General features: G+C 38.0%; 1 protein-coding gene across 1 annotated transcript; it reads left to right on the top strand.

Annotated features, from left to right (window-relative positions):
- Positions 1–6,753: 6,753 nt before the first annotated feature.
- LOC122641758 (indole-3-acetate O-methyltransferase 1-like) lies at positions 6,754–10,494 on the top strand. Its single transcript, XM_043835048.1, has 4 exons — positions 6,754–6,921; positions 7,499–7,918; positions 8,071–8,346; positions 9,809–10,494. The coding sequence occupies exons 1-4, from the start codon at positions 6,811–6,813 to the stop codon at positions 10,160–10,162; spliced, it is 1,161 nt and encodes a 386-aa protein (XP_043690983.1). The 5' UTR covers positions 6,754–6,810; the 3' UTR covers positions 10,163–10,494.
- The last annotated feature ends 2,964 nt before the right edge of the window (positions 10,495–13,458 follow it).

Consider the following 13,458-nt stretch of genomic DNA (forward strand, 5'->3'; position numbering starts at 1 on the left):
TGACTCATGACTCTTAGAGATAGGATATGCATGCATCAATTTCTGTTCGCAATCTCCTTGGTGGCACAAATTGTGTTGAGCATGTGTTGTGAAGCAGATGTGAGGGATCCTTATCATACAAACATATAAACAACTATAACGTTACAATTATTAAAAGAAAACATAAATAACAAACAATTTATTACAATTTATATAATTTTAAGTTTACATTCATTTCAATTAAAAAAAAAATAAAAGGGAAACAAACTGTTCGAATAAACAATTTAAAATCGTCTAATCCAAAACCATTTATAAACAGTTTCGATTTCATTATTTGAAACCATTTATTAAACATTTCGATTTTTACCTCAAAAAACTTATACAAAATTGAATCAAACCGTTTAACACCCTTAATCCATCTATTAGTGGGGGACGGAAATGATCACCCTACCCTCTACTCAAACACATTGTCTAGATGGGATCCACCTCTCTCTATTAGAGGGAATTGAAAAAATTAACAGATAAATTGAGGTGATAATTTTCCCCATTGACCCCTCTAGAGCACATGGTTTGATCCATTACCTCGATCCTCTAACCCAATTATCAACCATAGCATATTGCACAACCACAAGTGATCTCAGTTGTTAATGGTTAAGTAAGAGAAGAAAAAAAAAAATAAGAAAATGATGGAATAGCCTCTAGAGACTATAACCTAGTATTGGGTTTTTTTTTTCAAGATCATTTATTGTTGCCTGATAAATCCAAGACCCAATAACCATGGCCATGTTTGAATAATAGGATGGAAACTGTCTCTATGAAGTGCTACAAAAGACTGTGCATTGGGATGGATAAGGTGTTCTCTACAGAGAAATGCATGACAAAAAGGTTAAGAAGATGTGAATGTTTAAACCCAAGTTTCTATCACACTCTAATCAATCAGTCCCCCTTTTCCTTACAAGGTATGATGGATCCACATTAATTCCATTCCCCTACTCAATGTTAGGGGGCCCACCCCTTGGATTAGCTTAATAAAGACCTCTCTTCATTTGCTCTTTCTTTAGCATGATCAACACCCACCCACCTCTCTCTCTCTCTCTCTCTCTCTCTCTCTCTCTCCCCCTAGTTGAAACAATTAAACGGCTAGGATCAACCCATAGGTGGATCAGTTGATGTGGGTATTGTGATAAGACTGAAGATTTTTCCTGTAAATTTTGTGGGGTAAGGTGACATTCATTGGAATATAGTAAACTCACAGATTATGAGAGTGAAAATGTTAACACAATCCAATCACATGTATTCAGGATAATAATTTTCTTTTGGACTCATCTTCTCCGAGCTGGTGGGGTGTGGAAACACTCATCTGGGAGTATTGATTGGATCCGTCAATAGAAATAAGGTGGTGAGTGTCAGAAAGAAAGAGAACGTGAGTATTGGTGTAACTTATGCTATCAGATTAAAGATGTTTGGGAGTGTGTGAATTACACCTCTATAGGTGTACATCTTTAGAATTTTTATTTTTTTTATGAAAAAGAAAAAAAAATATATTAATTAGATGACAAATTTTTACACAAATCATACATATAAGGGTATTTTGGGTAACAAGCTTCCAGGGCCATTGAGTTGAGTTTAGTTAGCAGAAGGTGATCTTCAATATGACAAAATATCATGTCCTTGGAGAGGTCAGAGATCTTCAAAAAATGGATCAAAAATTCAAAAAAACGTATTTAGAATTTGATACCTTGTTTTAATTGTCCATTGTCTTCTTCTCAAAAGTTCTTTAAGTTAGGAGTATAAACTAAAGGGAGAAAGTTTTCATACACGACTGTGTAAACCGTGTATGTGAGAAGATGGGAGTTTCAAGGCATTAATTAATGGGCAGGGGGTTTATGACTTTTCCAACTCTTTGTTAGAGGGGACATGATCGTGCTACTTACACGGACGTGTATGAAAACTTCCCCCTAAAGGGTTTTCAAAATAATTTGTAAGTGGCATAATTTTATATCGGTTATCAAAAGGTATAATTGTCATGCACATATTTGACTATACAAGTGAAATTTCAAAATTTATCCTCATTGAAAAAATTATGTACTATTAAAGGATAAAAAAAATAAGGTTACAAATTATTTGACACCTTGACAATTGTAGGTAAAAAAATCCCAAGATGTTTTGGTCAATCCTACTTATCTGCCCAATGGGACTTTAGCTACCAACTGAAAGAGATATCAATCACTATCGGCGTGGGGGAGGAGGAGAGGGGGTGCCTTTTATTGGCACAAATATGCAACCAGGAGAATTAATCCCTTGACCTCTTGGAGGGCATGTGCTTCAATTGGCTTAAGCCTCCATCCAACAGAGTTAGTGGTTGTTTGCACCTTTCATGTTTCATTCCCCTGTGTTAGGGTGTTCCTAATGCCAAAGATCTTGTGCAACGTGTTTATTCGGGCAATGAGCAACATGTGAGGCTTTTTTCGAGCCAATTAATGGGAGAGAAGTCATTCCATGGGGGCTTAGAAACAAGCTCCTAAGGCTCTATTCATCGAAACTTTTGACGGTATATTGTTCATCGTAGCTTCCCTTTTCAAAGTGCTACATAGTTGAATTTAAATTTATCAGAATGATAGATGATGATGTGGACAATTAATCCGTAAAAGTTGACCACCAATGGCAATACTATGTGTCAAAAAAATTTGAGTCATCATCGAGAAGTTTCTCATGATGGCCCATTCAAGAGCACTTTATCCATAAAACACGATAATTAATAGGATGGAATTATATATAATCAACCATGACAAAGAGAGAATCTCTTCATTCATGGGTTCTGACGTTTGGATGGGATTTCTAGAATAGTAAATCATAATGAATATTTCAGATATCCGTAGATATGGTAACTCATTATCACATTGCTCCTTTTACCTAATTAATATACCCAAAAAAACAAAAAAAATGAGACTAAACTTGAAGAGGGTAAATAGGTAATTTAAAAGATTAAAAGCCTAAACCCTAAAGGTAGGATAAAGGTAGGAAAAAATGGTCCGGCGACTATCACGCGGTGTAGACTATAGACTATAGACATAGACGTGCAAAAAGGGTCTTTGGTAGAAAGGAGAAGAACAAGATCCCGGGTCTCCAGAGTCATAAAAGAAAGGAATTTTTTTTTAAAAAACAGGGAAAGCCACCATTATAATTATAATGCTCGGCTACCAATAACAAACAACCAGTAGTTAAGTGATTAGGTACAAAGTGAAGCTTGAATTTAGGGAGTTCTAGTTTTTACAAAGAAGAGTCAAGAAACCCAAAACCATCATTTACCTTTTAATGGTATCTTTGTTGATCTCAATTTTCTCTACAAAAAAGTCTTCAAACCTGCCGACGTTTTGTTTGATTAAATTATCCATTCTCATATTGCATGGAATCAATTTCTACCAATGCTTGTGGAGCCCTTCAATTCTGATATCAAATCATATTTATTTAAGGGAGAATGTTCTCTGTGCCGTAGTGTAGGCTACGCCCAGACACATGGACAGTCTATGCAGGGGGTAGGGTTGTCATTGAGCCCACCCCCATGTGCTTAGGCGTAGTTTGTGTTGCGACACAGAGAACAACGTCTCTAATCACCTTTCCAATGTTGTGCCACTGAATTTAGTCTCACATCAACTGTGCTTAGATCATGGAATGTCCATATAAATGACGATCAACCTTCACATGATATGATGTGTTCTAGACCTAAAAATGGGCTACAAGAACAAAATCGAAGGGGCTGGAATATGATTGTACTGGATAATATCGTACGTGGATGCATACTTTCATACATTCATGATGCATTTTAAAACTGCGTGACAAACCTTAGTTAAAGTGAACAGTATTGTAACATGTGGGATCCACCATGGACTATGGCATTTCATCTAAAAATACCAATATGGAGTCAAATCAGGATTTTATTATCTTATTTCTTATATTAATGATTAGTGATTAGCTACTTGGTTTCATTAGTCAATATTAATTACTCCATATAGTTAATGACGATGAGAGAGAGAATATGAATATATTTTACATGTAATGATTCCGTTTTTTCAGGTATAGTTAGTCAACTTAAGAAAAAGAGGAAGTGGTGGGGGCAAGGGTAACCCACATAACATTGTTGTTATAATTTTTATTGTAATCTAATTATAATCATAGATAAGAATATATTAATATAGACAAATTAAACTGTTAATGTCGTTATCATCTCACCTTTTTTGAAGGATTAGTTGAATAATTAATGTAGATTAGGAAGATAATTCCGAACTACAAAGGCATATATAGAGTAAACATTCTATTCTATCTATATATAGACCATGGTTGATGATACTTATTGTACAAATTATATTTTAATAGTAGGTGGAGACTGAGGAGGAAAGATTCTTACCGAAATTCAGTTTATCAAGCACGTGGCTTACCCCCTTAGACTCTTAGAGCCTAGAGAGTCTATGGAGGAATTCAATAAGGGCGGGCATTATAAGACTTTTGTGAAGCGCAGATGATGTTTGACCCGGTTGGATAGATTGGTCTACCACCCACCACCCATGTAGGGTAACAAAGGTTTTTTATCTGTCATCTTATTTGGAAACGTATAGTTTTCTCTTTATTTCAGGAGAGATTAACAGTTTGGTTGATTCTCTGGCAAGGAAGATCTCATCGGTGACGTGTACGATAATATGACCTATTTTCGATCCATGGATCTTAAAATTTTGTAATCTTCAACCATGAGTTTCCAAGTTACTAAATAAAGTGCTATTCCCCTCCCAAAAAAAATGGTTTATTTTGGTTTTATGTATGTAATGGGCTAAATTGAAGCTGAATTGTTAAGGTACTGTTTGGTTTTGACCCGATTGGTTTTGGGTTCTTATCAAATTTTTTTCTTATCGGTTTGGCTTTTTCTATATAAAATTGAAGGTAAATAATACCATTTTTTTCCGGGTTTTTTTTGGGTGTATGGCTTTCTGCGTATTCAACCAGTTTTGGTTTGTGTCGGGTTCTAAAAACCAGAAGCAAAGCAATCCGATAAGGGGTTTCGTCTGGTTTGGTCTTTGGTTTGTGTTTAATTTTTGACACCCTTACACTCTTTAAAAAATTGAGAACGTATAATGATATAGAAAAAAATGGAAACTGCAAACAAACACTCACACAATTGAGCACAAGGATTTACATGATTTTGCAAAATTGTCTATGTTCATGGTAAGATGTGATCTGCTTCACTATCAATGAAGAATAGGGTTACAACCACTCGTCATCACATCTCTCTCTCTCTCTCTCTCTCTCTCTCTCTCTCACACACACACACACACACACACACACACACACACACACACACACACACAGATTGATTACAAAGCAAAAACTCTCACTTCAAATATATAGCGAAACCCTTGAGGGCCTTCGGTTTCTTAATGGTCTTTCGAAATCAACCCACTTATACACGCAATAGAATACAAAATATCATACCCAACACACCCAGGATCTAGAACCGGTTTGGTTTAATGTAATGTTTGGAGGCAAAATCCGGTTGAACTATTAAACGGGTCAACTCAGTCTGTTAAAAGAGGCATTGAAAAGAGAAGAGGGCTTAAGAAATTATTTTTTTTTCCCACATCCAAGTCAATAGGATACGTAAGTGGGTGGGTGGGCCTTGAGAAAGGAAACCGGGCTCATGGGTATCCAGTCGACGTCAAGATGATTTTGACGTCAGAAAGGGGCCTGCAAGTTTCACGGGGTTTTACGCTTTGTTGAATAGTTGTGCTTCAAAAATTCAAAACTTTAACTTAACGAATAAGATTTACCAATTCTTGGTTTTGTCCCCTTTGAAATCCGGATCCTCTATTTCCGTGGGTCTCTATTTTTGTGTGCGTCCTACACACATCGAGATGCAAGGACCGTCGTATCTATGCTTGAGCAAGATGATGCTCAAGCAGAGATAAGGCGGTTTTTGCACACCTCGTTGTGTGTAGGGCGCATACCGAAATAGGAGTAGGCGGAAGTAGAGGATGTCGATTCATTAATTCTCCACTGATAAGCCATCACTTGTTTATGAAATTTCTGTATTTGTGTCTTTTCCGATACTTAGGTCGGAATCTTACATGAAAGAGAGAAAGATAAACCATGAGAATCGCCGTTAATCTTGGGCCTACCCTACCTATCTCCTACTTAATTACCTTTATTACTTTGTTTTTTGTTCCAATCTCTTTTTTTTTTTTTTTAGGGTTTTAAAGACCAAAAACTTTTGCCTTTCTTGTTCCCAATTTACCGAAAGATAAAATTCTTTGTTTGTGTCACTTACTCCACAAATATATATAATGTGGGTGGATCCCATTTGCTCCCATATAAAAAGGTCACCTGCCGGCCCGGCCCGGCCCGGCCTGACCCGGCTCCCACCATTAATTTCCGTTGATAATAACCATGGCGTATTGCTATTGGCATGTATGCATGGCATGGACTGATGGAAGTAAGTATACCCTAACTTGTCACCTTTGCACTTTATTTTAAGAAAAAACCCTAATATTTCATTCTTTCTAATTCTATCCAATAAAGAAAGAAGAAGGAAAGAAAAAAAATAAAAACTTGTTCTTTTCTAACCTAAACCAAAATACAAACAAGGAAGTAAACTAAACACTAAAGTTCCATCTCTTCTCAGTTCTCGCTCTATATATATTTATATAAGTATTGGAAGAGTTACACATGGTTGATCTCCTCTCTTGTCTCCAGTCTCTAGTTTCTTCCAGTCTTCATCTTCAGTTTTCACTAACCCTGCCTTCAACCACCCCCATTAATTAGTACTGCAAGAAGAGTGAATGAGTGATGGCTCTCCAAGGAGATAATCTTGTTGTTTCTGTTAGAAAGCTTGAGAAGATGCTTAGCATGAAAGGAGGCAAAGGAGAGAGTAGCTATGCCAACAACTCTCAAGCTCAGGTTGGCCCTTTTCTACCCTATCTCTCATCCCCTCCTTTTACTCTTAATTTATGTGTTCTTATACTGATTTCATGTTCTTGATTTTTTTCCATTAAATTGGCTCCACCAGTTCCTTCTTTCTAGGGTTTCTCTCCACCTCCTCTTCTTCCAACCCCACCCCAACACACACACACATAGAGAGAGAGAGAGAGAGAGAGAGAGTTTGTGAAATAGTTTGGCTAACTCCCTTGTCAAGAAAGGTCTGTGAGTTACGTGTATGACTGTTTGACCTCTTTCCACTCCATGGTTTCTTGAAGTTTGTAATTCAAAATCCATGTGTAATACATGTAATTAATTAGAAGTAAAATTATATTTATCAAAAAAAAAAAAGTATGTGATTACCCTAATTATTCATCTAATCCAATCTATGACTACAATACTAATGCTTTAATAACTTACTTCTTTGATTAATTTTCAAACTCACCTTCCATCATCAGTTCATCAGTTCCATCTTTAATGGTCACAATAACTAAGTAGAATACCACTTTTAATTTTTATTCTTAATTTATTTGCTAATCTTTTCTTCTTCTTCATGCAGGCAAAACATGCAAGATCGATGCTGCACCTTTTGGAGAGTACACTGGACAGGGTGCAACTAGAATCTTCCCCTGAGACACCATTTGCGGTGGCGGACTTGGGTTGTTCATGCGGCGGCAACACCATCTACATAGTTGACGTCATCATCAAACACATCACCAAGCGTTACGAGGCCATGGGAAGTGAACCACCAGAGTTCTCAGCCTTCTTCTCTGACCTCCCTTCCAACGACTTCAATACACTCTTCCAGCTTCTCCCTCCACTGGCCATTAACGGTGGTAGCATGGAGGAGTGCCTCGCAGCCGACGGCCACCGCTCTTACTTCGCAGCAGGCGTCCCTGGCTCTTTCTACCGGCGTCTTTTTCCGGCGAGATCCATAGATGTTTTCTACTCCGCTTTCTCCTTGCATTGGCTCTCTCAGGTGAGTCAGTCAGGTTCCATGTTTCATTCATTCAATCCTTCATGTCACATAATCACATCAAAACATCAAACGGCTTGAAATGATCTTGGCCGTTTGATCCTTTTACTTTTATCTAATGGTCAAAATTGATAAGACCTAGAATTAATCATCAGGTGCCGGAGATCGTGATGGATAAGAGATCGACGGCTTATAACAAGGGAAGAGTATTCATCCACGATGCAGGTGAGAGCACGGCCAATGCTTATAAGAAACAGTTCCAAGCGGACTTGGCGGGATTCCTTAGGTCACGATCACGTGAAATGAAGAAAGGCGGGTCCATGTTTCTCGTTTGCTTAGGAAGAACGTCGGTGGACCCCACTGATCAAGGTGGGGCCGGTTTACTTTTTGGGACCCACTTTCAAGACGCCTGGGATGATCTCGTCAAAGAGGTACCATCCTTTCAGTCAAACCATCTGACGCTCCTCATGCATGCTCGTAATGTTGACGGTTGACCATGGGTCAGTCAATATTTAAGAGTAGAAAAAAGCGAAAGAGCCAAAAGTAGAGAAATGATTAGGTGTTTCTTCAGATAAAAATAGCTAATCATGGACCGGCCCTAGTCATGAATAGATCTTTTTAATTCTGTAGTAATGGTGGGTCCGCCTATCTATATTTCACCAATAGAGCCTGAAGAAACAAGAGATGGCAGGTGAATGATCCCACCATTGACCAGATCGAATGATGATGGTGCGCCGGATGTATTAAGCCGACAAAACATGCCATCATTCCTCAAGAAAAACCGACAAACAGCCGTTTTGGGCCTTCTGATCATTGATCAGATTATGATGAAGTGTACATGGGACCAGCGCATGACCATATACCATAAATGCAAAGTCATTGCATCTTCTCAATTGCTCATATAATTCATATAGATCGGATGGCTACTCATTTGGAATCGGAATCGGCGGCACCCGATATTGATACGTCAGGATCGGTCTTGGCCAATACCAATCTAATATCGATTTGGATTGCCTTGAATCTGGTCGGATTGGGTGGATTTATCTCCGAAATTTCTTTTAAGAATTGGCTTATTTTTACTTTTTTACCCTTAGTCCATGCTGATCCATCAATACAGGATTGCAGATATTGAATCATGTTTGATCTTAATTTTGGACTATAGTTTACTTCTTTTTACCGATAAATAGTTGAAAATCGATGAAACCTCTTGTTGTAAGAGACTCATGTTTATTGAATCAAAACCTTCGAAAAATCTTTATTTCTTTTTCTTGATTCTAATTTTTAGGGTTCAACCAGTTCTAAGCTGATTCAGATTCCAATAAAGATCTACAAAAGTCAAACCCATGTTCGATTTCATATACTTTGAACCAGGGTTTTAGGAATTGGTATCAGATCAATTGGCTTGCAGGGAGATCTTTCATATCTTTCGAGATCTACCCTACAATATGGGGTCAAAAAGCCAAATTAAGTGATTTTAGCCCTTCAAAAAAAAAAAAGGGATTCTTAAACCTTTTTCATGTTCATGCCACATCGAGGTACTGTAGAAGAAAAAAACTGCAAAAATCGATCCAATTTAACCGTATTCTAAAACACGAAAAAAAATCAATGACTTATCAAATTATCTATCAAACCGTGAAAAAGATTCAATAAAAGACAGAAACAAATCCATTATCTGTTTTACGTCAATCAATACATGGAGTAACTCCCAATATAGTAGTAAAAGCAAGACGTAGTATCAGTCATGACACCTATGGTAGAAAATTTTTATCGATATTATCGGTTCTGTCAGCGACCGATATCGGTTTGATACCGTGAACTAAATCCACCTCTTCTCTTGCGCTTTTTTTTTTTTTTTTTCAAAATAATTATTTTGGATTGTTTATCTCATGGTAGGGTCTGGTGGAGAGTGAGAAAAGAGACAGCTTCAACATACCAGTGTATGCACCAAGCCTGCAAGACTTCAAGGAGGTAGTGGAAGCCGATGGCTCATTTGGCATTAACAAGCTGGAAGTATTCAGAGGAGGTAGCCCTCTAGTGGTTAACCGGCCAGATGATGAAGCAGAAGTGGGAAGGGCCTTAGCTAACAGTTGCAGGAGTGTTTGTGGGGTCTTAGTTGATGCTCACATAGGAGACCAACTCAGTGAAGAGCTCTTCAAAAGACTTGAGTGTAGAGCCACTAACCATGCTAAAGATCTTATAGAACAACTACAGTTCTTTCACATAGTTGCTTCTCTCTCCTTTGCATAGAAGACAAGAAAAAAAAAGATTGAAAGCAAAAATGAATCCATCCACACATACCCAACAGAGATAGGGATGTATCATTCATGGTGGCCTGCTCTCTCTGTCTCTCTTGAAAAAAATCTTCTTTCTTTGTGGGTGGGAGTGTGTGTGCATCTGTGTATGTTTTGTTATTACTGACTGTGAAGTCACCTTTATACTTGATGGGTTAATGTCTTTGACTCATTTTATGTTCCCTTGAATCTGAACTTCTTAAGTAAAGTGAACCCATTTTCATTTTACTTTCTTTTGTGGCTTATGATTGTGTCCATGTAAGTGAGGGTACTTTGATTATAGGGTTTTTTATATCTTGGACATTACTAGTACTCATCTAAGAATTGTGATACATGTACATGCCCATGATAATGTCTAGTTCATGAGTTACTTTCAGTTAAGAAAGATACCATTTATCCAAACCTATGGGAGTTACCCTTTCTTCTACTTTTTCTTTCTTGTTATCCTTTACACCACTTTTTCACAACAGGAAAAGTGATTTTTAAAAGATTTTCATAAGGTGGGTTGGCATGTATAGTCCTAATTTTGTTTTAATCAAATCAGTTTAGTAGTGTTGATGGAGGCTGCTTTAATGGTATGAGTCTAGTTTCCATATGTGAACCTAAAGTATTATTTCCTTAATAGGAAGGAAGCCCTAATTTCTTTGCAGGATTGGTCTTTACCCTCACCACTATAAATAATTGTCACTAGCCCATTAAATGAATAACCTGAAAAAACCTAAAATGTTGTAGAAGAGGGTATGCTAGACCGATGCAGTTCGTGTGCAACGGAGATCGTCAAGAAAGGATTTGACTTCTACAATCATGGATTTAGGTACACCAATCACACCTCTATAATTATGTATGTATATATGCTTATTGATCTTCATCAATGTTTCTGCTTAAGTTATTCTATCAATCCTTCATCAATGGACGATGGTTCTTTCAAGTTTTATTGGCAACCAGTAATTCTACAGTTCTAGGGGTGTCAACCGGTTGGTTCTTGTCAGTTTTGGTTGGGTTTAATGGTTCCTACCAATTTAAGTTCCCGCACTACTATTGTATCATTTAGTTAATCAAGCCTCAAGGCTAATCAGGGTCAAGTTAATCGGATTAATGAGGCTATAGTCTGTCTTTAAATTGTCTAATTGGGCTATAAACGATTTGTAAACATGCCATAAAACAAGTTGATCAAGCTATAAATGGGCAAACAGAATATAAAGAATCAGTTACCAGTGTTGGTCAGTTCCGACTTCCGATCGGACATCCATCAGGCTACAACCAAGCACCATGATGCCCGAATAATAATCGGTCTAGATCCGACATCATATCGTTTAATAACCGATTAGTCTGATTTTAGACTTTGATTGATCCGTTCCGATCTGGCATACCAGTGCAAATTAACCAACTTTTGACACTCATAAGCTCTACCGCATGAAGGGTTGATTTTTATTATTTTTGAATTTTGTGTATGGGTAGACCAAGAGTTATTTATTTACTATGTGTCAAGTTTTAGCCTAAATGGAGTTCACCAAATGACAAAATAAAACTTTAAACATCTAGAGACTAGGAGAGTGCACGAAGATACACAGACACTGAAAAAATATACAAAAATGTATGCATATATACACGGGGGACCTAGCTCCTGTCCAGCCATGGTGGGCCCCACATGTGAAATGACCACCCCACCCCTAATTTTACTGTCGTTTAGTGGCTGGATTGTCTAGCTCCCGCCACGGCTGGACAGAATCCTTTTCCATACATGGGAGGATATATGGTTGAGTTTTAGTTTGAAATTTGGCTCATGCCTAATCCAGTATGTGCACAACTAATCCAACAGGTAGTTAGCCAAAATCAGTTGTCCATGTGGGCTCAAATTGGTGGGCTGAAATTTCCTAATTTTTTTGGAGAAAGTTTCCTGGCCCGCCAACCAACCAACTGACATAGTGGTCCGGAGCACCATATCACTCAAATGGAATAAAATCCACCCCCTATTGGATGAATCATCAAAACTATCCTCTATTTCCCCCCCCCCTCTATTTTGTCCCTAAATCTCCATGATCTGCCAACTAGTGAACCCTTCCCAATTCTTTTTAGGAAAAAGTTTTCTTGCACTATGGGTGAAGGAAAAGTACATCCATCTAGGGTCATAAATGCTCTGCTCCTTATTGTGCGGAGTACAATACCCTTACTATTCCCCAATAACCTCATCACCACCAGGAAAATGGCCTTTGCATTTGAGGAGGAAGGTTGGTGGACGCAAATGGCCTGATCCTCCTAAATTTTTTTTTTTTTTTCCTAACAATTTATTGGATGGTCATATAATTTTCACATATAGTCTTTCTTTGAAAATAAATATGGTTTTGTTTCTTCTAAAAATCTTTAAAAGTAACATTTTAATATTGAAGTTTGATTTTTGCCATAAGGTCATGTTTGTTGTGACATGGTAGACTTGAATGGACCAGGTGGGTCATATCTCCACCATTCTCACTAGTCAAATCCCAACCCAAGAATAGTGGTTTATGGTTAATAAGTTCAGAGATTTATAAAATTATAAGATAAAATTTTTATTTTACAATTTTCTTCAACTTTTAACCTCACTTTTAAGACATTTTCTGAACGGTGAGTTGTGTATGAAGGATCCTTTTGTCACATGGTGTCTCTATATCTCCTATGTCCATTCATGTCTACCTAGTGGCAAAAAAACGTCACAAGTAAATGATCCCAATAACCTTACACCCCATCAAACCAAGCCCATTTCTTGATGGGCCCAATGGGCTTTTTGGGCCAGGCAGATGCCTAGATGAGTGCTTGTTTTTTATTGGCTGTAGGATTGGGCTTTATATTTGGATTTTCATGTAGTCAATAGTATTATAGTGGGTTATCTTGTTAAAATAATATTTTAACAAGATAACCAACTAGGGGTGTGGGCCGGGCTTGCCCTAAACCCTAGCCCAGCCCTAAGAGCCTTGACCAAAACCCAAGCCCAGTCCAATCCTGCCAGGGCCAAGTATACCTCAACCCAGATCTGGCCTGGCCCTACCAGGGCTAGGAAAACACTAAACCCAGCCCGGCCCTGTCCGAGCTCCGGGTAGGTTTGGGCTGGCCAATTTTTTTTTAGAGGCGTTGTTCTCTGTGCTGCAGTGCAGCCTGCACCCTGGCACATGGGGGTGGGTGCAATAACCACCCTGCCCCCCTGCATAGGCTGCCCATGTGCCTGGGTGCAGGCTGTGCAGAGAACATTCTTCCTTTTTTTTACACCACTATTAAATA

The sequence above is a fragment of the Telopea speciosissima genome, chromosome 10 (assembly GCF_018873765.1).
Source record: "Telopea speciosissima isolate NSW1024214 ecotype Mountain lineage chromosome 10, Tspe_v1, whole genome shotgun sequence".
Classification (NCBI taxonomy): Eukaryota; Viridiplantae; Streptophyta; class Magnoliopsida; order Proteales; family Proteaceae; genus Telopea; species Telopea speciosissima.

What these genes read in the sequence shown, in the direction of transcription:
- LOC122641758 (XM_043835048.1), top strand. Translation starts at nt 6,811, where the DNA reads ATGGCTCTCCAAGGAGATAATCTTGTTGTTTCTGTTAGAAAGCTTGAG. An exon ending in CCAACAACTCTCAAGCTCAG is followed by an intron (nt 6,922 to 7,498) that starts GTTGGCCCTTTT and finishes TTCTTCATGCAG; the next exon opens with GCAAAACATGCAAGATCGAT. An exon ending in GGGATGATCTCGTCAAAGAG is followed by an intron (nt 8,347 to 9,808) that starts GTACCATCCTTT and finishes ATCTCATGGTAG; the next exon opens with GGTCTGGTGGAGAGTGAGAA.